The sequence below is a fragment of the Physeter macrocephalus genome, chromosome 2 (assembly GCF_002837175.3).
Source record: "Physeter macrocephalus isolate SW-GA chromosome 2, ASM283717v5, whole genome shotgun sequence".
Taxonomy (NCBI): domain Eukaryota; kingdom Metazoa; phylum Chordata; class Mammalia; order Artiodactyla; family Physeteridae; genus Physeter; species Physeter macrocephalus.
This window is the reverse complement of record NC_041215.1, coordinates 20,376,780-20,401,492: the sequence shown is the minus strand read 5'-3', so window position 1 is coordinate 20,401,492 and position 24,713 is coordinate 20,376,780. Positions and strand designations below refer to the sequence as shown.

Genomic DNA, 24,713 nt, shown 5'->3' with positions numbered 1-24,713 from the left:
GACGCGCAGGCTCAGCGGCCATGGCTCACGGGCCCAGCCGCTCCGCGGCATGTGGGATCTTCCCGGACCGGGGCACGAACCCGTGTCCCCTGAGTCGGCAGGCGGACTCTCAACCGCTGCGCCACCAGGGAAGCCCAATTTTTTTTTTCTTTCATTTTTAAACATGGACTATGGCAGGTATAATCTGATTCACAGCATCTGAAATCCACTTGCTGTATGTATCATCTATAGGCTTGGGACGGCAACTGTATTTTTTGTAAATTCATAGAATTGACCACAATTTAAAATGAGGTTGCCAGGGCATGAAACCATGCTTTAAAACATATAAAACCTATGTATCATAAAATAGGAATGCACTTCAGGAAAAAAGAAGTAAGGTGTAGCAAGGAGCAAGGCCATGCTGTCTGCTCCAGTCAAATCCCGGCACGAAGACCGGGACTGTTCTCACCTCCAAGTGGCTGATTTCCAGACTTCGACAGGATTGGCACCTAAGAGCCAGCACTAACAGAGAGGGGAAACCAGTTTTTAAATTTTCTCATCTGCAGGTTCTGCCTGCAGAGCTGCCTGCTTGGCAAAACCTGTCTGGAAGTGTGATGTTTTGGGAGTGATTTCAGATGGACCAATACCCCAACCAAGATGTGGGACTTTGAGACACTTTTGGGGTTGTTTTTTGGTTTTGCCCAGCACTTAACGCTTGCAGAGTGCCATATCTGTACCAGAGAATTTCTATGCAATCGAAGGGTATTTCCCACCTTAAAACAGACAGTGGAAGGCTCACCCATTCAATCGAGCCAGATGTATTTACTGAATGTCTCCTCAGCATTTGGTGGTCAAGAAACCAAAATTTAAAAATCACCACAGGCAGGCCACACTGCTTGTTTGCTTGTTCTAATAATAAAAATAACAACAACAATAATAATAGCTACTCCATTGCACACCTATTCTGTGCCAGGACCCGGGCTAAACAGTTATAATATTATTTCCTCTTTTTTTTTTTTTTTTTTTTTCTTTTTGCCGCACTGCACGGCTTGCGGGATCTTAGTTCCCTGACCGGGGATCAAACCTGTGTCCCCTGCAGTGGAAGCGTGGAGTCTTAACCACTGGACCGCCAGGGAATTCCCTATAATATTATTTCTAATATCAAAACCATATAAGTGATTTTCACTGATGCCAAACCTCACCTGGGGTCACAGAGCTAATAAACGTTAACCCCTTCTCTGTGGGGCCCTAAAGCCCACATCAGCAGCAGCCAGGGCTGGGACTTGTGTTTTTTCCTTTCCTTTGACCCCTGAGCCCATTCATCCAATCTGAGGATCGCAACAGGACATGATACGATCCCTGGTGAACAGGCTGGAATCATCTGGGCAAGTGGCTCGGACCAGGGGCTGGCGGTGGAGGTGACGAGGTGTGGTCAGATTCTAGGTCTCTACCTTTTTGCTGACGGCTTGAGAGAGAGAGAGAGGGCTGGAGGACGACTCCAACGTGCTGGCCTGAGCAGCCAGGAGAAGCCGGCTGATGTCCACTAAGAGGGCTCGGAGCCTTCAGAGGAGCAGACTGGGGGACTAAGCCCTTGCCTTTAAGCTGCCTGTCAGCATCACCATCGTCACCAGCTGCAGCCTGCCAGCCCATGGGGTGGGCTCTCCACGGCTCTGCCCCCCATCCTCTGCCCCCACTCTTTATCCCACATGCCCCCTTAATTCTGGGTCTTCCTCTCCTAAGCTTCTCCCTCTCTTTTGTCTTTTCCTATAAGAAGTCCTTTGCTGCTCTTGGGTTCCGTGAGGGTCCTGACAAGGGAGGCAGTTTCTCCGAGAACTTCCCTTGCTTTGAAAAAAGTTTCACATTTTACAAATAAGTAGGTGTGTTTAGGGGAGCACGTTATTTCAATAAGTGGTCAACCTGCATTAATTAAAAGGAGCCAAAAGAGATATGGGGACATGTGTATACGGATAGCTGATTCACTTTGCTATAAAGCAGACACTAACACACCACTGTAAAGCAATTATACTCCAATACAGATGTTAAAAAAAAAAAAAGAGCCAAATATACTATAAGATATGGTTCCTTCTGGCTCTGGAATTTTACAAGCAAAACCACCACCTGTGACTATAAAAATCCTACAAGCACATTTAAAATGTTGACTCAATTATATATAGTATTAACGAAAGTTCAATTAATTAAATATCGATTAATATTAATTAATTCTAACTCGAATCTGAAACTACAAATTAGATCTAAGGAATAAGAGCCAGATAAACAATTTCCCAGCATCTGCATTTCTGGTGAATAACTCCAGCCTGGCAGTGCTTCAGTGATAAACACGGTTAAAGATGAATATTAAGGTGATATGTGGCCTGCACCCAGAAAGCAGATATCAACTGAATCTCAAAGGACTTGTTCTGTTACTGGGGGTCATTAATAATTCTGCCCCTCTCCTCCTGGACTCCCCTTTTGAGCATCTCAGAGGTTTATCTGGGATGAGAGGAATGCGCCTGAAGAGGCAAATAGTTCATATTGCTTTTACCACAGGGGCAAACTGTTTCTGCATTCATTCCTGACCCACATCAGTTGGAACATCACAGGATCCCGGAACCAGTGATCTTTTCCATCATATATTATTAGAAGTCTTTCTTAAAAAAAGACTACCAAGTCCCGCCCGATATTCTACCAAGCAAGCCTGTTGGCAAAATTAGCACCAGTAATTAAGGAAATTAAATTCCTTTCCTGGGGGGTGGGGTGGTACCATACACTCTTTTTCTCTGGCCAGAGTAGGTGAGTAGCCATTTCTAGGGTTATTTTAGAGTCCGTTCAAGTTTTTAAACTGGAGTGGGAGAAAGAACAGGTGACCAGCCCCTGGTACTCCCCGACACAGAGGGTAAGGGTCTTTATATCAATATGAGCAAACAAATAATGTTTCAGATTATGATGCAACAAGATAAAAACGTGCTGCCAATATGCGCAGGCAAAAAAAAAGTTTTTGTTATTAATGTTTTCTGTTGTCGTTGTTGTCATTATTTTGATTTTTTTGGGTGAGTCTTAGATGACATGGAGAGCCTTCTATCAGGTTTGCTATTCTGGATTTGCAGAGATAAAGCTGATTGGACGGGGGAAAAACTCATGACAGTCTGCACCGACAGTTCAATGCACAAAGCAAGAAAATAATTGTATGTTGGGGGAGGGAGGGGAGGGGCGGTGCATAATTAAAACACCAGAAGCAGGAATGAGGTCTCCGCGGAAAGGCAGCCCTGGACTTGTGTGCTACATCCTGCCCTTCTCCCTCATTCCTGCGGGGCAACCGGGAGGTTAAAATTAGGACGATGAACCACCCCCGCCGCCGCCGGAATGGCAGGGGCAGTTGGGCCCCGGGGGCCCTTGAAATAGCCACTAGGATCGGAAACGCAACTTTTCTTAGCGCAGCAGCGAGAAAAACAAACAGGGACGAAGCCTGGAGGGAGCGCCGCGGCTTGTCCCAGAGGGAAAAGAAAAGGAATCAAGAGCATTTGAAGGGGGGCGTGTTTTCGGGGGTCGGGGGTGGGGGGATGGATTCACACATACACACACACACACCCGCGCACTCCCACAACCCACGGAGAAAATGCCACCGAGCAGTTTGGGCCCACAAGTTGGGCTCTTTAAGCAAAATAATAAATTTAAAAAAACAAAAACAAAACATAAACCCACAACCCTTTCGGTGAAACTTTTCTTGCTTCGCGATCAGTCCAAATAGGGGAGCTGCGGCGGTGCGTAGGCGCTTCCTGAGGGGCGTGGAGGGACTAGCGGATCCGGGATCCCCCAAACTTGGGAACGCGGGGTTACCAGGGAGAGAGCGGAGGAGTATCCGAGGAGCCCTAAACGCGAGGATTCTCGATGAAAAGGTGAGAAACGGGTCTCTGGGAAGCCCGATTCTCGGGGAGTTCGTGGTCAAAAAGTGAGGAGGGGAGGGGTTCTTCCCCTAGACCAGCGCACCGACTTGTGGTTTGAAAGTGAGGATGGGGTTACAGAGAGCCCTCAAATTCAGTATTTGGGAACGGGGTCAAAACGATGATCCCCGGGACACCCCAAATTCAGGACTTTGAGGGTAAAGATGAGAACGAATCTTTTAGGCCCTCTCAAGTCAAGGATTTGAGTTTAAGGGTGAGAGAAAGGTCCCAGGGGCGCCCGAATTTCAGAGATTTGGGGAGCAAACAGGAGGAGCCCCCAGGCGCCTTCAATTCAGGGAGTTTAAATGTCAGAGTTCGAAAGGCGCTGCTAAGGCGCCCCCCAGTTCAGCGAGTTTGAGGGGAAGAGTGAGAGAGGGGTCCTCGGGCACCCCCAGCTTAAGGATTTGGAGAACGAAAGTGAGAAGAGGTTCCCCAGGAGCCCCACATTCAGGGAGTTTGAAGGTAAAAGCTTGAGAGGGGTTCCCGGGGCACCCCCAACACGGGGATCTTGAGGAGACGGTTCCCTGGGAGCCCCCAACTCAGGAAGTTTTGTAAAAAGTGAGCCGATGGGTCCTCACCGCTCCCCGAGTTTGGTTAAAAGGAAGAAGGGGACCACGGCCACTCCAAACTCAGCCGCGCTGTCGGGACTCGGGGTGCGGAGGGAGGTCCCGCGGGCGCGCCATCCCGTACGGTTGGGGTGAACCGCAGGGACTGCGCTGCCCGCTCCCCGACCCCCGATCGGGATCCCCGCCGCCCCCCGTACTCCCCGGCCGGGCAGGGCCCGGGGCGGTCGCATCGGTCACCTGGAGTTCCGGCCGGGAGTTCGAGCAACGGCTCCCGCGGCGGTGGTGGCGGCTGCTGCGTGTTGGTCCCCGTTGGTAAGTAACAGTCTCCACGGCTACAGTCTCTATGGCGGCGGCGGTGGCGGCGGCGGCTGCCGCTCCTCCTCCCGCTCCCGGCGCCCGCCAGCCTCTCGCCGCCTGCCCGCCTGCCGCGACGGGGCGGGGCGTTGTTATCGGCAACCGTTACCAGGCTCCACGCCCCACCCCCTCAACGGCCCGCCTCCAACGGGCGCGATGAGGGCGGGGCGCAAGACCGTGCAGCTCCCCATTGGCTGCCCGCAGTGCCTGTCAGCGGGGGCGTTCCCCGGCGAGGAAGAGGGCGAGGCTCGACCAATCGCCCCGAAGGAGGGCGGGGCTTGGAGGGAGGCGGGCGCCGCTTGGGAGGGCTGGTAGGCGGGAGGCGCGCGCAGGCCGGGTGTTGGTTGCGCCGCTCCCGGAAGGCCGAGTTTTGGGGACCCGGGAGCCTCCGCTTATTGTCGGGCGTCCTGGCACAGTCTAGGTCCGGGGTCAGCAAATTCCGACCCGCGGGCCAGATGCGGCCCACTGCCTTATTTTCATGGCTCACAAGCTGAGAATTTTAAAATATGTTTTAAGTGGTTAAAAAAAAAAATCAAAAGAAGACTCACGATTTCGTGGCACGTGGAAACTATATGAAAGTCTATTTTATTTTACTGAATCCAGTATTTTCAGCTCCTTTAAGGACTGACAGACTATGGCCCGCGGGCCAAATTCTGCCTGCCTGTGCTTGTAATTAAAGGTATTTTGGAACACAGATTCCCCCATTCCTTTAAGGGACACGGAAACTTGTCCCATAGAGACAGAGTTGGGCACTAGAGACTTGAGCATTTGCACAAAGATGGGATGACATGAGCAAAGTCTAAAATATTTACTATCTGGTACTTCACAGAAAACGTTTGCCAACATTTTCCCCTCCTCCCTACCCCCAGGTAGTAGAATGGGACAAACAAGGGACCCTCTCAGAGTTGTTTTTTTTTTTGCGGGGGGGATTGACAATAAACAGAATAATAAAGTAAACATATATAGTTATTTGGGAGAAGGGGCTGGAACACAAGGAGAAAAAGCTTGTTCTGAGAAAAGGCAGGCAGGGTAACTTAAGGGAAGATTAGATTTCAGCCTCATTCATTCACTCATTCAACAAGTAATCATATTAGTCAGCATTAACTAAATTGTCCTTATATGCCAGAAAGTGATCTAAGCGTTTTTCATATGCTAACTTAGTTAAATCTCACAATCACATCCTGAAAAAAATCGTATGCATTATCCCCGTTTTACAGATCAGAGAACAGAGGCCGGGAAAAAAAATGAGTGTATTTGTATCAAACAGCTTGTAAGGGCTTCGAACCCCAGTGGTCTGGTGCCCAATCCCACACTCTCGACCACTAGATGGGTAGTTTTCAAACATTTTTCACCACAAGGCATAGCAGGAAGTATATTTTACTCAGAGCTCCAGTTCACACAAACACATATATAACGAAAACATTTTCATGACATGATACTTTAGGTAATGCTGATTTTTTTCTATTCTGTTTTGTTTTAATGAAAATGCTGATGGTGACTTGCTAAATTGATTTTGCCACGTTCTAATGGGTTGCTTCTTGCAGAGTTTCATGTGATGGAATCTTAAACTTAAGACTGCAGCAATCAGCTTCTGTCCTTCAATGATTAATTTAGTTAAAAATATTTATTGAGTGCCTACTATTTGCCAGGCACTGTTCTTCTAGGGACACAAGTCCCACACTTATAGGAAAAGTAACAGGGTAGTAACTTGGGGGTGAGTAGGTGGGGCTTATTTTGGATGGAACAGCCAGGGATGGCCTCTGAAGTGTGGCCAACCCAGATGGTTTGATTATGGGGTTTCCCAGGGCATGGGACTTTCAGTGCTAAATCTGGAAAATTCCCAGACAAAGTGGGAAGATTTGGTCACCCTAGGCCTCTCTGAGGGGCTGACCTTTGGGCCAAGGTCAGAATAATGAGGAAGAGGAAAGGAACATTTCAGGAATTCAAAATCCCTGGGGTGGAAACTCATGTGGAAGAAACAAAAAGCAGCTCCTTGGGCGTGGCTGGAACAGAGTGAATGGGGAGGGGTAAGTGGGTGGGGGGTGGTGAGTCAGAGGATGGAGGGGGTCATTTTATTTGAGGTCCCATAGGCCATGGGAAATGGTCCTCATCAGATTGGGAAGCCATTGCAGGGTTTTAAGTGGGGGGCAGATGTACTCCTATTTGTGATTTGTGATTTTAAAAGCTCACTAAATGGGGGATAGATTGCAGGAGGCAAGACAGACAGAGAACTTGGGAGTCTGTTACAGTTCTGGACTGAAAGGTATGGTGGCCTCAATTAGGGACCTGGTAGCAGAGGTGGAGATGAATGGGTGGATTAGAGGTACGTTTTGGAGAGCATTCTGATGGACTGGATGTGGGGAGGTGAGGGGAAAAGTTTCAGAGTGGGACAGGAGGTACCTTGGAGCCTTCTTGTACGGTTCATTCTGCTATAACTCTTGTTTTGAGAACGCAAATTTGTCCCAACGTGATTCCGTATTTGCAGTATTATTTATGTATTTCTTCCCCACTGAACAGGTATAAAATTCTGCTATCTCAAAGAAGAAATCATGAGGGAAGTTAGAAAATACTCTGAGATGACCAAAAATGAAACACAACATACCAAAGTTTATGAGATGCAGCTCAAGTAGAGGAAACTTGATAGCTATAATCATCTATGTTAAAGAGGGAAAGATTTCAAATTAGTAATCTAGCTATCCACCCTAAGAAACTGGAAAATAAGAATAAACTAAAACTGAAGCTAGCAAAAGGAGTGAAATAATAAGGATTAGGGTAGGAGTAAATGGGATAGAGACTAGACAATCAATAGAGAGAATTAATAAAACCACAAGTTACTCCTCTGAAAAGATCAAATAGGTTGATAAATCTTTAACTAGGCTGACCAAGATAAAAAGAGAGAAGAGTCAAATTACTAAAATCAGGAAACAAAGAGGGGACATTACAACCAACATGAAAGAAATATAAAAATGATAAAATAATACTATAAACAATTGTATGCCAACAAATTAGATATCCTAGATGTAATGGAAGAAATTCTTAGAAAGATGCAAATTACCAAAACTGATTCAAGAAGAAACAGAAAATTGAATGGATTTTTAACAAGTAAAGAAATGGAATTAGTAATCAAAAAACTTCCAACAAAGAAAAGCCCAGGACTACACGGCTTCATGGATGAATTCTACCAAGTGTTTGAAGAAGATTTAACACTTATCCTTCACAAACTAATTTTTAAAAAAATATTTATTTATTTGGTTGCACTGGGTCTTAGTTGTGGCACATGGGCTCCTTAGTTGCAGCTCGCAGGCTCCTTAGTTGCAGCTCGCAGGCCCCTTGGTTGTGGTTCACTGGCTCCTTAGTTGTGGCATGTGAACTCTTAGTTGTGGCATGCATGTGGGATCTAGTTCCCTGACCAGCGATGGAACCTGGGCCCCCTGCACTGGGCGTGCGGAGTCTTCACACTGTGCCACCAGGGAAGTCCCCACAAACTATTCTTAAAATTAGAAGAGGAGGAAATACTCCATGAGGCCATTCTAACATTCTCTGAGGCCAGAATTATCCTGATACCGTAACCAGACAAAGACATCACAAGAAAAGAAAACTAATGACCAAGATTTCTTATGAACATAGATGCAAAAATCCTCAACAAAATACTGGCAAACCAAATCCAGCAGCATATAAAAAGATTTATACACCATGATCAAGTGGAATTTGTCCCAAGAATGCAAGGTTGGTTGGTTCAATATTTAAAAAGTAATAATTGTTTTAGTAGAATAAAGGACAAAAATGATATGATCATCCCAACAGATGCAGAAAAAAGCATTTTACAAAATCCAACACTCTTTCACAACAAACTAGGAATAGAGGAGAACCTCAAGCTGATAAAAGACATCTACAAAAAATGCCACCATTAAGTATCAATAATGATACTTAATGGTGAAAAGCCAAATGCTTTCCGCCTAAGATCAGGAACAAGACAAGGATATCTGCTCTCGACACTTCTATTCGACATTGTCCTGGATGGGCTAAGCAGGGTAATTAGGCAAGAAAAATAAATAAAAGGCACCCAGATTGGAAAGGAAGCAGGAAAACTATCTCTATTTGCAGATGACATGATCTTGTACGTAGAAATCCTAAGGAACCCATTAAAAAGCTATTAAAACTAATAAGTGAATTCAGCAAGGTTGCAGCGTACAAGTTCAATATACAAAACTCAATTGTTTCTCTACACACTAGCAATGAACAATCTGAAAATGAAATCAAGAAAAGAATTCAATTTACAATAACCCAAAGAGAACCAAAGACTTAGGAATTAGTTTAATGAAAGAAGCCAAGACTTGTACAATGAAAACAAACAAAGAAAAACCAAAAACAAAACAAACAAACAAAAAAACCCAACAGCATTGAAAGAAATTAAAGAAGTCCCAAGTAAATCAAAGGATATCCCATGTTCATGATTAAGAAGATTTTAAGAATGTTGTTAAAATGGTAATATTCTCCAAACTGACCTAGAGACTAAATGTAATCGCTATCAGAATCCAGCTGGGTTTTTGTTGTAGTTGTTGAAATTTACAAGCTGATCCTAAACTTCATAAAGCAATGCAAGGAACCCAGAAAACCCAAACAATCTTGAAAAAGAAGAACAAAATCGCAAGACTCACACTCCCAGATTTTAAAACTTACTACAAAGCTACAGTGTGATACTGGCATAAGGCTAAACACACAGATAAATGGAACAGTACTGAGAGTCCAGAAATAAACGTACAGTTTTACAGTCAATTGATTTTTTTGGACAAGAGTGCCAAGATTATCAATAGTCTCTTCAACAGGTGGCGCTGGGACAACTGGATGGCCACATGCGAAAGGATGAAGTTGGACCCCTACTTCACACCATATACAAAATTAACTTAAAATAGATCACAGACCTAGGTGTAAGAACTAAAACTATAGAACTCTTGGAAGAAAATACAGGAGTAAGTCTCCATAACCTTGCTTTGGCAATGGCTTCTTCAATATGATACCAAAAGCAATTTAAAAATGGGAAAATATTTGAATTGACATTTCTCCAAAGAAGATATACAAACAGCCAACAGGCACGTGAAAAGATGCTCAAAATCATTAGTTCTCAGGGAAATACAAATCAAAACCACAATGAGATACTGCTTCACAGCTACTAAGATGACTATAATTAAAAAAACCCAAAAACCTCAAACAGGTAATAACAAGTATTGGCAAGGGTGTGGAGAAACCAGAGCCCCTCATACACCGCTGGGAGAAATGTAAAATGGTACAGCCACTTTACAAAACAATACGGCAGTTCCTCAAGAAGTTAAACATAGAATGGCTATATGACCCAGCAATTTCACCCCTAAGTATACATACCCAAGAGAAATGAAGACATATATCCACACAAAAAGTTGTACACAAAATTTCATGGTGGCATTGTTCATAACAGCCCAAAGTAAACAATCCAAATAGCCACCGACCGATAGATGGATAAGTAAAATATGGTAAATCCATATGATAGAATTTGATTAGGCAATACAATGGAATGATGTACTGATATCCACTACAACATGGATGAACCCTCAGCACATGATGCTAAGTGAAAGGTGACAGTCACAAAAGGGCACGTATTGTGTGATACCCTTTATGGGAAATGACCAGAATAGGCAAATCCATAGAGACAGAAAGTAGATTAGTGGTCATCGGGGGTTGGAGGAGGGGAAATGGGGAGGCGCTTCTAAGGTGTATGGAGCGTCTTTGGGAGGTGATGAAAATATTCTAAATGGATTGTGGTGATAGTTGCACAAGTCTTTGTATGTTCTAAAAACCACTGAATTACATACTTTAAAAGCATGAATGTCATGGTATGTGAATTATATCTCAATGAAGTTTATTATTAAAAGACTCTGCTACCATATTAATCAGGTTCCTTTTAGTTGTAACTCAGGTGTGTAACCTCACTGACGAAGTTTTTGAGTATTGTCACCCTAACTCCATTTTACCCACAAGCCAGCCCTGTGTGTTTTCTCCTGTAATTTTGCCCAGGGCAGTGATTTTTAGGAATGCATTTATTGCCTTAGCGCAAAACTCACTGTATGGAGTTATTCCAGTTTGATGTTCGTAAGCAGCAGCTTTCAGCTGGTCAAGTGACAGTCGTCCTTCATAGAAAGACAAGACAAGGTCGAGACCCTGCCTGCTCAGTTTTTAAGACAATCCAATAACCCACAGCTGTTTGGTTAAGCGGAACCTCCTCAGAAATTTAGCAGCAGCCTGTGACATCAAGGCTCTCTCATCCAATGGCCTGATTTTCACTGATGTCAAACACGACTGCACATTTCCCTTCTTGCTTATTAGCTCCTGGGAGGAGTCTAAAGTCTTTGGAGATAAAATACTGAGCTGCACCTGCCCTGTCCATCTGTAGTGGAGAAGGATCCCTGTTCGAAAGTTATTATGAACTTCAAGACGGCAACAGCACAGCAATAAATCAAGCATAGGAGACCTCGTGAAGCTGTCCTGGATACAAGCCACCATCCCCGTCCCATCTTGGTGGGTGGGCTGCCACCTGCCATTGCTTTTACGCGGTCAAACCTACTACACTGACCGCCACTTCCACTCTCCCTGGTCCCTAGGAATTCAGGCCCCATGGCGTGCTTATCCTCTGCGAAGAGATACCAGAACAGGCTCCAGGACAAGATCTTAGATGCCCCCACGCCGGCTCTCTGGGCACATCTAGTTCCCGAGAAACACACAACACCTCTTCCCAAACAAACCCTCTGTTTGCAAGCCCATCCTGATTTAGCATCAAGTTGCCTTGGCTCAGCTATCAAAACAGACAACCAGCCCTTCTCTCATCCTGCAGCTTCTGGCAGGAAGTGGATACCGGTCCAGCACGCCTCCCTGGAATGGGAGCATCACCCACTCCCTGCTCCCAGGGAGTCTATGTGGAGCCAAGGCAGGCCCTTCAAGTCCCCCTCCCCAGGATCGGAGGGAGGGGCAACCAGACCCCTCTGTTCACCCAGCCCTCAGCACCCCGGATGTAGTCTGCCAAGACATCCCTTTAAAAAGTTAAATAGTGCCATTTGCAGCAACATGGATGGACCTGGAGATGATCATACTAAGTGAAGCAAGTCAGACAAAAACAAATATCATATGATATCACTTATATGTGGAATCTAAAAAAAAATGATACAAATGAACTTATTAACAAAACAGAGGGACTTCCCCGGTGATCCAGTGGGTAAGACTCCATGCTCCCAGTGCAGGGGGCTCCGGTTCGATCCCTGGTCAGGGAACTAGATCCCACATGCATGCCACAACTAGGAGTCCAAATGCTGCAACTAAGAGCCCTCATGCCACAACTAAAGATCCAGCATGCCACAGCGAAGATCCCGAGTACCCCAACTAAGACCCGGTGCAGCCAAAAAAAAAAAAGAAAAACAGAAACAGATTCACAGACTTAGAGAACGAACTTATGGTTATTAGGTGGGGAAGGATGGGGGGGAGGGATACATTGGGAGTTTGGGATTGATATGTGTACACACTGCTATATTTAAAATAGATAAGCAACAAGGACCTACTGTATAGCACAGGGAACTCTGCTCAATATTCTGTAATAACCTAAATGGGAAAAGAATTTGAAAAAGAATAGATACATGTACATGTATCACTGAATCACTCTGCTGTACACCTGAAACGAACACAACATTGTTAATCAACTAGACTCCAATATAAAATAAAATTTTTTTTTAATTAAAAAAAATAAAAATTTCTCTTACGATGTCCACTCTCACCCTTCTGTACCCTCTGGATAGGTGAACGGCCTTTAGAGCTGGGAACCTCTTTCTCAGTTATTTCCTCTGAAAACCTACTCATTGGGCTGGCGCCTCCCTGTGGAATTCCAGAACCTTTCGGTCCTGGTGCCCCAGTTGAAATTTCAGTTTCCAGCCCCGTCCTCCAGTCTCAGTAAATTCCAGCAGGGCAGGGAACTCTTCTGTCTACTCTCATCTCTATCATCTAAAGCAGAGGGTTTTTTTTTTGTTGTTCTTGTTGTTTGTTTGTTTGTTTTTCTCAATGAACCAGTTCTTGGTTTCATTGATTTTTTTTTTTTAAAAGTATTTATTTATTTGGCTGTACTGGGTCTTAGTTGCAGCATGTGGGATCTTCGTTGCGGCATGCTGGATCCTTAGTTGTGGCATGAGGGCTCTTAGTTTCAGCATCCGGACTCCTAGTTGAGGCATGCGTGCGGGATCTAGTTCCCTGACTAGCGATTGAACCCGGGCTCCCTGCATAGGGAGCCCGGAGTCTTAGCCACTGGACCACAGGAGAGTCTTATAAAGCAGAGGTTTTTTTTCTAACCAAGAGTGACTCTGCCTCACAGGGGGACTCTTGGCAATGTCTGGGGACGTCTCCGGCAGTCACGACTAGGGGGTGCTGCTGGCATCTAGTCAGTAGAGACCAGGGATGATCCTCAACACCCCGCAGTGCACAGGATGGCCCCACCACAGAGGATTTATCTGGGCCCAAATGCCAACGGTGCCTAGACTAAGAAACCCAGCATTAAGCCTTTGGGGAAAGACTGAGCCTGACGCCCCAGTTCGCACCGCGCACTAGAATGAATTCCCAATGTGTTAAGCCGTGTAAACCAGGGTGCCTCCCACTCCCAGCATCTGTGAATGACCTCCTCTCTCCCTCCCCAGTCACTCTGTGTGTTTCAAACGTGTGTAGCATCCTAGGGCCTCCGCAGGTCAGATGATTATGGAATGCAGTGTCTTCTGGGGGGGGTCCATGGAATCCCCTAACCCAGGGAGGATCTCACCTGGGATGATTCTGCCCACACTGCTATATTTAAAATAGATAAGCAACAAGGACCTACTGTATAGCACAGGGAACTCTGCTCAATATTCTGTAATAACCTAAATGGGAAAAGAATTTGAAAAAGAATAGATACATGTACATGTATCACTGAATCACTCTGCTGTACACCTGAAACGAACACAACATTGTTAATCAACTAGACTCCAATATAAAATAAAATTTTTTTTTAATTAAAAAAAATAAAAATTTCTCTTACGATGTCCACTCTCACCCTTCTGTACCCTCTGGATAGGTGAACGGCCTTTAGAGCTGGGAACCTCTTTCTCAGTTATTTCCTCTGAAAACCTACTCATTGGGCTGGCGCCTCCCTGTGGAATTCCAGAACCTTTCGGTCCTGGTGCCCCAGTTGAAATTTCAGTTTCCAGCCCCGTCCTCCAGTCTCAGTAAATTCCAGCAGGGCAGGGAACTCTTCTGTCTACTCTCATCTCTATCATCTAAAGCAGAGGGTTTTTTTTTTGTTGTTCTTGTTGTTTGTTTGTTTGTTTTTCTCAATGAACCAGTTCTTGGTTTCATTGATTTTTTTTTTTTAAAAGTATTTATTTATTTGGCTGTACTGGGTCTTAGTTGCAGCATGTGGGATCTTCGTTGCGGCATGCTGGATCCTTAGTTGTGGCATGAGGGCTCTTAGTTTCAGCATCCGGACTCCTAGTTGAGGCATGCGTGCGGGATCTAGTTCCCTGACTAGCGATTGAACCCGGGCTCCCTGCATAGGGAGCCCGGAGTCTTAGCCACTGGACCACAGGAGAGTCTTATAAAGCAGAGGTTTTTTTTCTAACCAAGAGTGACTCTGCCTCACAGGGGGACTCTTGGCAATGTCTGGGGACGTCTCCGGCAGTCACGACTAGGGGGTGCTGCTGGCATCTAGTCAGTAGAGACCAGGGATGATCCTCAACACCCCGCAGTGCACAGGATGGCCCCACCACAGAGGATTTATCTGGGCCCAAATGCCAACGGTGCCTAGACTAAGAAACCCAGCATTAAGCCTTTGGGGAAAGACTGAGCCTGACGCCCCAGTTCGCACCGCGCACTAGAATGAATTCCCAATGTGTTAAGCCGTGTAAACCAGGGTGCCTCCCACTCCCAGCATCTGTGAATGACCTCCTCTCTCCCTCCCCAGTCACTCTGTGTGTTTCAAACGTGTGTAGCATCCTAGGGCCTCCGCAGGTCAGATGATTATGGAATGCAGTGTCTTCTGGGGGGGGTCCATGGAATCCCCTAACCCAGGGAGGATCTCACCTGGGATGATTCTGCCCCCTGTGAGACACTGGGCAATGTCTGAAGACACTTTTGATGTCACAGCTGGGGGAGGGGGAGCCACTGGCGTCTGGCGGGTAGAAGCGGGGCACACTGCATCCCTACAGGGCACAGGACGGCACCGCCACAGAGAATGATGTGGCCGCAAAGGCAGCAGCCCCGAGGCTGAGAAACCTTGGTCCAGAACTGGGCTTGGAACACAGCTGTTCCTCAGTAAATCACTGTCGAATAAATGGGCGGTGGAATGCCAAGCCTGCAGGTAAAAATTTCTTGTCCGAATCTATCTTTAAAATTTTTTAAAAATTTGAGAAAAAATATACATAACCTAAAAGTTACCATTTAAACCACTTGTGAGTGTACAGTTCAGTGGTATTAAGCACATTCACATTTTTGTACTACCATCATGCATCTCCAGAACTCTGTATCCTGCAAACTGAAACTCTGTCCCCGTGAAACACTGACTCCCCAGCCCCTCCCCCAGCCCCCGGCCCCCACCATCTACTTCCTGTCTCTGTGGATCTGACTCCTCTAGGGTCCTCCTATGAGTGGAATCAGACAGTACTTGTCCTTTGTCCTTTTGTGTCTGGCTTCTAGCATCATGTCCTCATGGTTCATCCGTGTTGTAGCGTGTGTCAGAATCTCTTTCCTTTTTAAGGCTGAATAATGTTCCATTGTGTGGATGGACCACATTCTATCCGTTCATCCATTAACAAACACTTGGGCTGCTTCCACCTTGACTGCTGTGACTCATGCTGCTGTGAGCAAGGGTGTACAAATATCTCTTCAAGACCCTGCCTTTTATTCTTTTGTTGCCCCAAATCTCTTAAGGCTAGGTGGGCAGAAACCTCGCAGAAGCGCTTCCATTAGCAAAATGTAGATGAAAAGAATGCAATTCTGTGCTTGTATGAAGGGGTTTAAGCCTCTGATTATAATCCAGAAAAGATATGGAAGCGTTGCTCTGAGATTCATCCTTAGCTTTTCATTGTAATTCCACAACTTCCCACTCAAACAGTGGTTCTATATTATGTTAGGGCAGAAGGAAAACAGGTGTGAATTTCCAGCAGGGAATTCTGGTTCAGGACTTACCGACCCTCTATTCTGTCACTCTTAGCTCCCCCCGTATTCCTATTCTGGCCCAAGTCATCCCTTATCAAAAAGTGCCGGGTCCCTGCTGACACAGGACACCCAGGGCTTCCAAGTGGATGGAGGAAAGGCTGACATTTCCCCCTAGTGGACTCTGCTTTCTGTCCCTTCCTGAGAGAAGGCTTTGCTTGCTTAAACACACAGCAATCTTTGGAAGACGATGTAAGGCACAGTTTGGAGGGAAAACGGCAGAGTCTGCAGCACAGGAAGCCACAGAACCAGAAAAGTTGGGTAACAGTGGAAGCAACGGGGGTGTACCGAAGGCAGTATCTTGATTGCTCTGCCCTCTTACCTAAAGCTCCAGGGTACGTGACATCAAGGAGAAATCATTTATAAGGTGTAGCCAACTTGTCCTGATTTCCCCTAGAACTTTCCTGCTATTAAAACTGAAATTCCAGGGTAATTCCCTGACAGTCCAGTGGTTAGGACTCGGTGCTTTCACTGCCTGGGGCCCAGGGTTCGGTCCCTGGTTGGGGAACTAAGATCCCACAAGCTGTGAGGTGTGGCCAAAAAAGAAAAAAAGAAAAGAAAAAGGAAAAAACCCTGAAACTCCAGTTCCTCAAGAAGTTATTACGCAGAGTTACCACATGACCCCACAATTCTACTAGGTATATATCCAAAGGGATTGGAAACATTCGTCCATACGAAAACTTGTCCACGCATATTTACAGCAGCATTACTCATATATAATAGCCAAAAACTGGAAAGGACTCAGATGTCTATCAAAGGATGAATGGATAAACAAAATGTGGTATATTTACACAATGGAATACTATTCAGCCATAAAAAGGAGTGAAGCAATGATACTCGCTACTATGCAGATGAACCTTGAAAACATGATGCTAAGTGTAGTGAAACAGTCACAAAGAAGCACATACTGTATGATTCCATTTGGGTGAAATGTCCAGTAGAGGCAAATCTATAGAACAGAAAGTGGGTTAGTGGTTACCAGGGGCTGGGGAGGGAGGAACTGAGGGGCTGCTAAATGGATACGAGGATATGGGTTTCCATTGGGGGCAGTGGAAATGTTCTGGAATTAAACAGGAGGGATGGTTGCACCATGCTTTAAATATGCTAAAAATCACTGAATTGTACAATTTACTATGATGAACTTCGTGTTATGTGAATTATATCTGAATAATAATTTAAAAAAAATTTTTTTTTAACCTGAAAGTTCCATGTCGCAGGGACCACCTCAGCCCTGAGCAAACCAGATGGTTGGTCACTCCACCTGTTGTAGGTGTAGGTTTGGTTGCAGACAGGTTGATATGGAGTCCCTGCTACCCTGTGCTGACAGACAGTCTTACTTACTGTAGTCAGACACACTGTGAAGAAAGGGCTCCGTGATCAAAAGATGCCAGTGCCCAGCAGCTTATTAAAGGCCCTGAGAAGTCGTGCAATCGTATCCGAGTTATGACCCCAGCCTTTGGAACCATTCAGACTTGAGCTCTGGAGGCTAGTTGCATACTCAAGGGCAAGTCATGTAATCCTCTAACCCTAGTTTCCTCTTCTGTATATATCAGTATGTATCAGTAACTAGGGTTAGTTTCCTCTAACCCTAGTTTCCTCTTCCGTTAAAAAAAAAAAAAAAAAAAAAAAGGTTTCCGATGAAGACCTACCTCGTGGGGGTTCACTGGAATGTGCTCTGTAATGCGCCAGGGATACTGAAGGTGCCCAAGAGAGGTTACTAGTATCAGCAAAAAAAAAAAAAAAAAAAAAAAAAGCCATTAGTAAAAAATGTTAATTCGAACTGCATTTCCCAAACCTATTAAACCGAGTGATCTATTTCCCCCTACTAACACCCCTCACCTTGGGAAATGCAGTTTACTATTAGGAATTGTCCTGCTGGGGGAAGGGAGGAATTAGGAGTTAGAGATTAACATATATTCACTACTATATATAAAATAGATAACCAACAAGGACGTACTATATAGCACAAGGAACTCTACTCAGTATTTTGTAACGACCTGTAAGGGGAAAGAATCTGAAAAAAAAAGAGATATATATGTATGTATAACTGAATCACTTTGCTGTACACCTGAAACGAACACGACCTTGTCAATCAAATATATATCAACACAAAAATAAAATTTAAAAAAGAGGAAAAAAAAAAGGAATTGTCCTGGTGTATTTCCAAGGAGTTGGCTGTGAAATGAATTTCTTTGCCTCAAATCATCTCATGATGAAGCTGCAGATGTGTTCCCACAGAAGGCTTGTGAGGTGTGGAGCGAGCACGGGATTAGGTGTCTGGGTTTGGGGTCGGACAGGCAAAAGGGGAGCAGTTTTGATCAAAGGCAGGGGGCGCCATGGAGCACTTGGCCTCCCAGAACCTCAGTTTGAAACTTCAGCATCGAATGATTCCAAAGATGGGTTTCTTCCACTTGGAACTGTCCATGACTGAAAACATCACATTTTTTTTTTCAGGAAATAACTTTTTATTTTATATTGGAGTACAGTTGCTTAACAATGTTGTGTTAATTTCAGGTGTACAGCAAAGTGATTCAGTGATACGTATACACGTATCTATATTTTTTCAAATTCTTTTCCCATCTAGGTTGTGATATAACATTGAGCAGAGTTCCCTGTGGTATACGGTAGGTCCTTGTTGGTTCAAAAGGATACACGCACCCCAACGTTCACTGAAGCACTGTTTACAATAGATAAGACATGGAAGCAACCTAAATGTCCATTGACAGAAGAATGGATAAAGATAATGTGGTACATATATACAATGGAATATTACTCAGCCATAAAAAGAACGAAATAATGCAATTTCCAGCAACATGGATGGACATTACTTTTTTTTTTTTTTTTTTTTTTTTTTTGCGGTACGTGGGCCTCTCACTGTTGTGGCCTCTCCCGTTGCGGATCACAGGCTCCGGACGTGCAGGCTCAGCGGCCACGGCTCACAGGCCCAGCCGCTCCGCGGCATGTGGGATCCTCCCGGACCGGGGCACAAACCTGTGTCCCCTGCATTGGCAGGCGGACTCTCAACCACTGTGCCAGCAGGGAAGCCCCGGACATTACATTTTAAGATGGGGCATTGAGACAAAAAGAATGACAGAAACCTGGGAACATCCTAAACAGCCAGCAATAAAGGATTGATTGAATGAAGCAGCATTCAGCTAAGCAATGGACTATTATACAGCAGTGAAAAAGAATGAGATGAAGCTATGTGGGCCGGTGTAGAAGAATGGCTATGATCCACATATTAAACAACAAAATAGTAAGCACAGAACATTGAACACTGTTGACAGCATTTTTATAGGGGGATATTTGTTTCAAAAGGGGATAAACTTACCCATGTAAATACTGCCTTTTTAAGTAAATATGTAAACATTTATTGAGTGCTTACTCTGTGCCAGGTAATTCCCCATCATTTGTCAATATTAACTCATTTCATCTTCACAATAACTCTTGTATTATTAGTCCCATTTTATATATGTGTTATCTCTTGCTATGTAAACAACTGTCCCCAAATTTAGCAGCTTAAAACAACAAACATTCATGATCACAGATAGTGGCTGTGGGTCAGGAATCTGGGTGCTGCTTCACTGGGTGGTTCTAGCTCAAGGTCTCCCATGAGGTTGTGGGCAAGCTGTTGGCTGAGGCTGTGGTCTCATCTGAAGGCTCAACTGGGGAAGATTCTTTTTCTCTCTCTCTCTTCCTTCCTTCCTTCCTTTACCGCTTCCTTCCTCTCTTTCTCTCTCTTCTTCCTCCCTTTTCTTTCCTTCCTTCCTCCCTTTCCTTCCTTCCTTTCTCTCTCTCTTTCTTTCTAAAATTGTGGTAAAAACACTTAATATGAGACATACCCTCTTAACAAAATTTCAAGCGTACAACACAGAAATGTTAACTGCAGACACAATCTGTAGAATTTATTCAGCAGGTCTCTAGAACTTATTCGTCTTGAAACACTGAACGCTGACACCCCCATCAAACAGAACACCCCACGGGGAAGAGCTCTAAGCTCACTCATGTGGTTAAGGCAGGCCTCAGCTCCTCTCGGGCTATTGCCTGGAGATTTCCATTCTTCACCTCACAGGCTGTTTAAGAAGCTGCTTGCGTGTCCTTCTGACATGACGGTGGGGACCTGGCAGCTGGTTTCCCCCGTACTCTTGAGACAGAAGCCACCGTCTTTTTATAACCTAAGCTCAGCAGTGATGACATCTCATCAGTCCTGATATAATTGTTAGAAGGGGATCAGTAGGTCCAGCCCACACTTGGGAGAGAGGATTACATAAGGATGTTGATATGAGGAAGTGGGGATCATTGGGGGCTGTCGAGGGGGCATTTTAGAGGCTGCCTAACACTTTGGGGGGTACACAAGGGTTCAGTCAAACTCACAGAGCCAGGTAATAAACTGCAGAGCTGGGATGTGAACCCAGGTGGTCTGGCTCTGACACCCATGTGCTTGACCTCTAAGCTCTCCTACATCTCTTCCATGTTCTTTTGCAGCGTGCTTGTATATGTAGAGAATATTCCTGGAAAAACAATAAATATAAACTAAGAATACACATAACAGGAGGAGGGAGGCTTAGCTCTTTACTGTGTCCTCCTTTCACCCTGTTGAGGCTGTCTGTCTGTCTGTCTGCCTTTGTGTATATTTACCAAGTGCAAGTATTACTTTTCCAATCAATTTTTTTTTGGTCAAAAACTCCCAGAGGCATAATAAAATGAAAGGATATTTTCTGCTCAAATATAAAATAAAAATCGAACCAAAAAAAAAAAAAAGTTAACCACATGTTTACAAGAAAAGAATTAGCCAGTAAAACCACAAGACCACTAAAAACTAGATGAGTCTAAGAACCGGTATGAAAATACATCCTCCTCCTGGGAGCTTTCCAGATCTCCTGGAGAGCATTTACCCTCTGTGGTCGTTAAAACTTTTTTCCGCCTCCCAGACAGAATTCTTCCTAATTGACTGTTTTTATTTAACTAATGACTGTTAATTAACCGGTGCTGTTAGAACTTTAAAGGCCATTTAAGCATTGGTAGGTGGTTTTGAGAGCCACTGATTTGGTGCAGACCTGAATGCGAGTATCTGATCCTTTCAAGGGAAGCATGAGGGCACCATTTCCATAATGACCGGGCTTCCGAAAAGTGGATTTTGTGTGGAAAGCACCTGTGTGGCGAGAAGATCTTTATTTTTCTCGTGGTTTTCTCGCCATCCGTCGTCACATTTCTCCGCGACAGTGAATCATTTCCGTAGCAAACTGCTGTGACCTCCAGCCTTGGAAGGGGCAGGCTGAATACATGCAAAACACATTAAAAAATAATCCCATGTTTTCAGCCAACTGTGTTAACCACTTCCAGGCAACCAGGAAGCAGGGCAATGGAATGGCTGTACCTGAGTTCCATACTGACTGCCAGCGACTGGAAGAAGTTAAGGAAAGGGGGAAAAAAGAGAAAAAGATGAAGAATTGCAGGGAAATGAAAGGGGAGGGGAATGAGAAGGAAAGGAGTGAGAAGGAAAAAAAAAGGAAGAGAAACACTTCAATGACAAAAGCCGTCAAGAACCCTTACTGCCCACTTTACAAAAATGAAGCTAAGGAGAGCTGGAGCCGCAACTAAGGAGCCCGCCTGCCGCAACTAAGACCTGGCACAACCTAAATAAATAAATAAATATTGTTTTAAAAATGAAGTTAAGAATCTAACATTCTTAGTTTGATTGCAAGTGTACTAGTTGTAACGTGGGTTGACTAGTCAGAACTCCACGCATGAACTTAAGTGACTTTTAGGAAATTATATAAGGACCTGCCTAACATTTTGTCAGGATAGTCTGACGGGGGTGGGGGACAGGGAACTCGGCAGCTCCTTCACATCTTCATGAAGGACACTGGTTATCCATATTATTTGGGGGATATCACCCAACTAATATCAACTCTGCCACGTTCATCATTAATTGCAGAAAATCACAAATAGGAAACAGAATACGGAATAGGGTAAACTACACAAATGGGTTTGTGGAAGACAATATTTACATGGGCGGATCTGGCCTCCTCTGCGTTTTCGGGCGGATGCCCCTGTGTTTTATTTTTTTGTTTTTTTTCCAGACCACGACTGTTTCAGAACATCCACTTTTCATTCTCTGTGTTTAAAAACACAGATGGAATAAAATTCCTGAAGTTCTTAAAGTTGTGGTGGATTCTGGTTTTCTCCTAGATTTTCATTTTATGAAGTGGTCAATTCATTTATTTATTTTATACTGTTATGAGGATAGGTAACAGAATATTAATTCATGTAAAGATATGGATGACAATCGTCAGATAGCAAGGCTGTAACAGGAAGTCAGAAGATAATGTCTAAAACTGAGGTTAGAAAAGATGCATGTACCCCAATGTTCATAGCAGCACTATTTACAATAGCCAAGACACGGAAGCAACTTAAACGTCCATCGACAGATGAATGGATAAAGATGATGTGTACATATACACGATGGAATATTACTCAGCCATAAAGAATGAAATAATGCCATTTGCAGCAACATGGATGGACCTAGAGATTATCATGCCAAGTGAAGTAAGTCAGAGAAAGACAAATATCATATGATATCAGTTATATGTAGAATCTAAAAAAAGTGATACAAATGAACTTATTTACAAAAGAGAAACAGACTCAGGGACATAGAAAACAAACTTATGGTTACCAAAGGGGAAAAGTGGGGGGAGGGATAAATTAGGAGTTTGGGGTTAACATATACACACTACTATATATAAAATAGATAGACAACAAGGACCTCCTGAATAGCTCAGGGAACTCTACTCAAAATTCTGTCATAACCTATAAGGGAAAAGAATCTGAAAAAGAATGGATATATGTATATGTATAACTGAATCGCTTTGCTGTACACCTGAAACTAACACAGCATTGTAAATCAACTATACTCCAATATAAAATAAAAATTTAATTAAAAAAAAAAAAAACTGAGGTTAGGGACTTCCCTGGCTGTCCAGTTGTTAGGACTCTGTGCTTTCACTGCTGAGGGCCCAGGTTCAGTCCCTGGTTGGGGAACTAAGATCCCACAAGCCACGCAACGTGGCCAAAACAACAACAATAACAGAAACTGAGGTTACTACCAAAGGAAACAGTCAAAGTATCCATAATGGTTGGCTCCTGGGGGAGGGATACGTGTGGAATTTTAGGAGGCAGGGGTGAACAGGGCATTTTTGCTTTGCTATAAACCTTTCTGATCTTTCTGATACTCAAACAACAACAACAAAACAATGGGTACGAATTACCTTAATTAAAAAGTACAACTCAAAAACCAGGGAATTCCATCTCTGCTGCCTGCTGTAGACACCCCAGATGCTGTGCTGTGTTCCCTCTGGGCCTGGTGCGTGAGATGGACACTCCCACCAGGGGGAGCTGTGAGAAAAGTTATAGTTTTCCTCTGGAGAAATAAAAATGAGAATCACCCTGGGAGTCTACAGTAGGAATCTCCAAACTACCACTCCATGTATCCAATCCAGCCCTCTGCCTAAATTTGTGGGGGCAGGTTTCTTTGCTGTTTTCTCAAATTTTATTTGTATTGAGGTATAACTGACATGTTAACAGTTTCAGGTTTACAGCATAATGATTACATATTTGCATATACTGCAAAACGTTCACCACAGTAAGTCTAGTTAACATCCATCACCATACAGAGTTACAATTTTTTTCTTGTGAAGAGAACTTTTAAGAGCTACTCTCAAGAAATAGGGATGGCCAACAGGCACATGAAAAGATGTTCAACGTTGCTAATTATTAGAGAAATGCAAGTCAAAACTACAATGAGTTACCACCTTTTATTTGTATTGAGGTATAACTGACATGTTAACAGTTTCAGGTTTACATCATAATGATTACATATTTGCATATACTGCAAAACGTTCACCACAATAAGTCTAGTTAACATCCATCACCATACAGAGTTACAATTTTTTTCTTGTGAAGAGAACTTTTAAGATCTACTCTCAAGAAATAGGGATGGCCAACAGGCACATGAAAAGATGTTCAACGTTGCTAATTATTAGGGAAATGCAAGTCAAAACTACAATGAGGTACCACCTCACACTGGTCAGAATGGCCATCATTAAAAAGTCTACAAGTAACAAATGCTGGAGAGGGTGTGGAGAAAATGGAACCATCCTACACTGTTGGTGGGAATGTAAGTTGGTACAGCCACTATGGAGAACAGCATGGAGGTTCCTCAGAAAACTAAAAATAGAATTACCATATGATCCAGCAATCCCACTCTTGGGCATATATCCAGACAAAACTATAATTCAAAAAGATACAAGCACCCCAATGTTCACAGCAGCACTATTAACAATAGCCAAGACGTGGAAGCAACCTAAATGTCCATCAACAGATGAATGGATAAAGAAGATGTACATGTATACGATGGAATATTACTCAGCCATAAAGGAGAATGAAATAATGCCATTTGCAGCAACACGGATGGACCTAGAGATGATCATACGAAGTGAAGTAAGTCAGAAAGAGAAGGACAAATATCATATGATATCACTTATATGTGGAATCTAAAATATGACACAAATGAACCTATCTACAAAACAGAAACAGAATCACAGACATAGAGAACAGACTGGTGGTTGCCAAG

At 44.1% G+C, this 24,713-nt stretch overlaps 2 protein-coding genes across 2 annotated transcripts in view; one reads left to right on the top strand and one right to left on the bottom strand.

The window, feature by feature from the left end:
• Positions 1–1,601, bottom strand: part of RFX2 (regulatory factor X2) — a 49,022-nt gene extending 47,421 nt beyond the window's left edge. The window contains exon 1 of the mRNA XM_055091407.1: positions 1,575–1,601. Coding sequence (XP_054947382.1) covers positions 1,575–1,601 — 27 coding nt within the window. The remainder of the gene's footprint in view (positions 1–1,574) is intronic.
• Positions 1,602–3,744: 2,143 nt separating this feature from the next.
• Positions 3,745–24,713, top strand: part of ACSBG2 (acyl-CoA synthetase bubblegum family member 2) — a 74,464-nt gene continuing 53,495 nt past the window's right edge. The window contains exon 1 of the mRNA XM_007109355.4: positions 3,745–3,872. Coding sequence (XP_007109417.3) covers positions 3,865–3,872 — 8 coding nt within the window. The 5' untranslated portion in view covers positions 3,745–3,864. The remainder of the gene's footprint in view (positions 3,873–24,713) is intronic.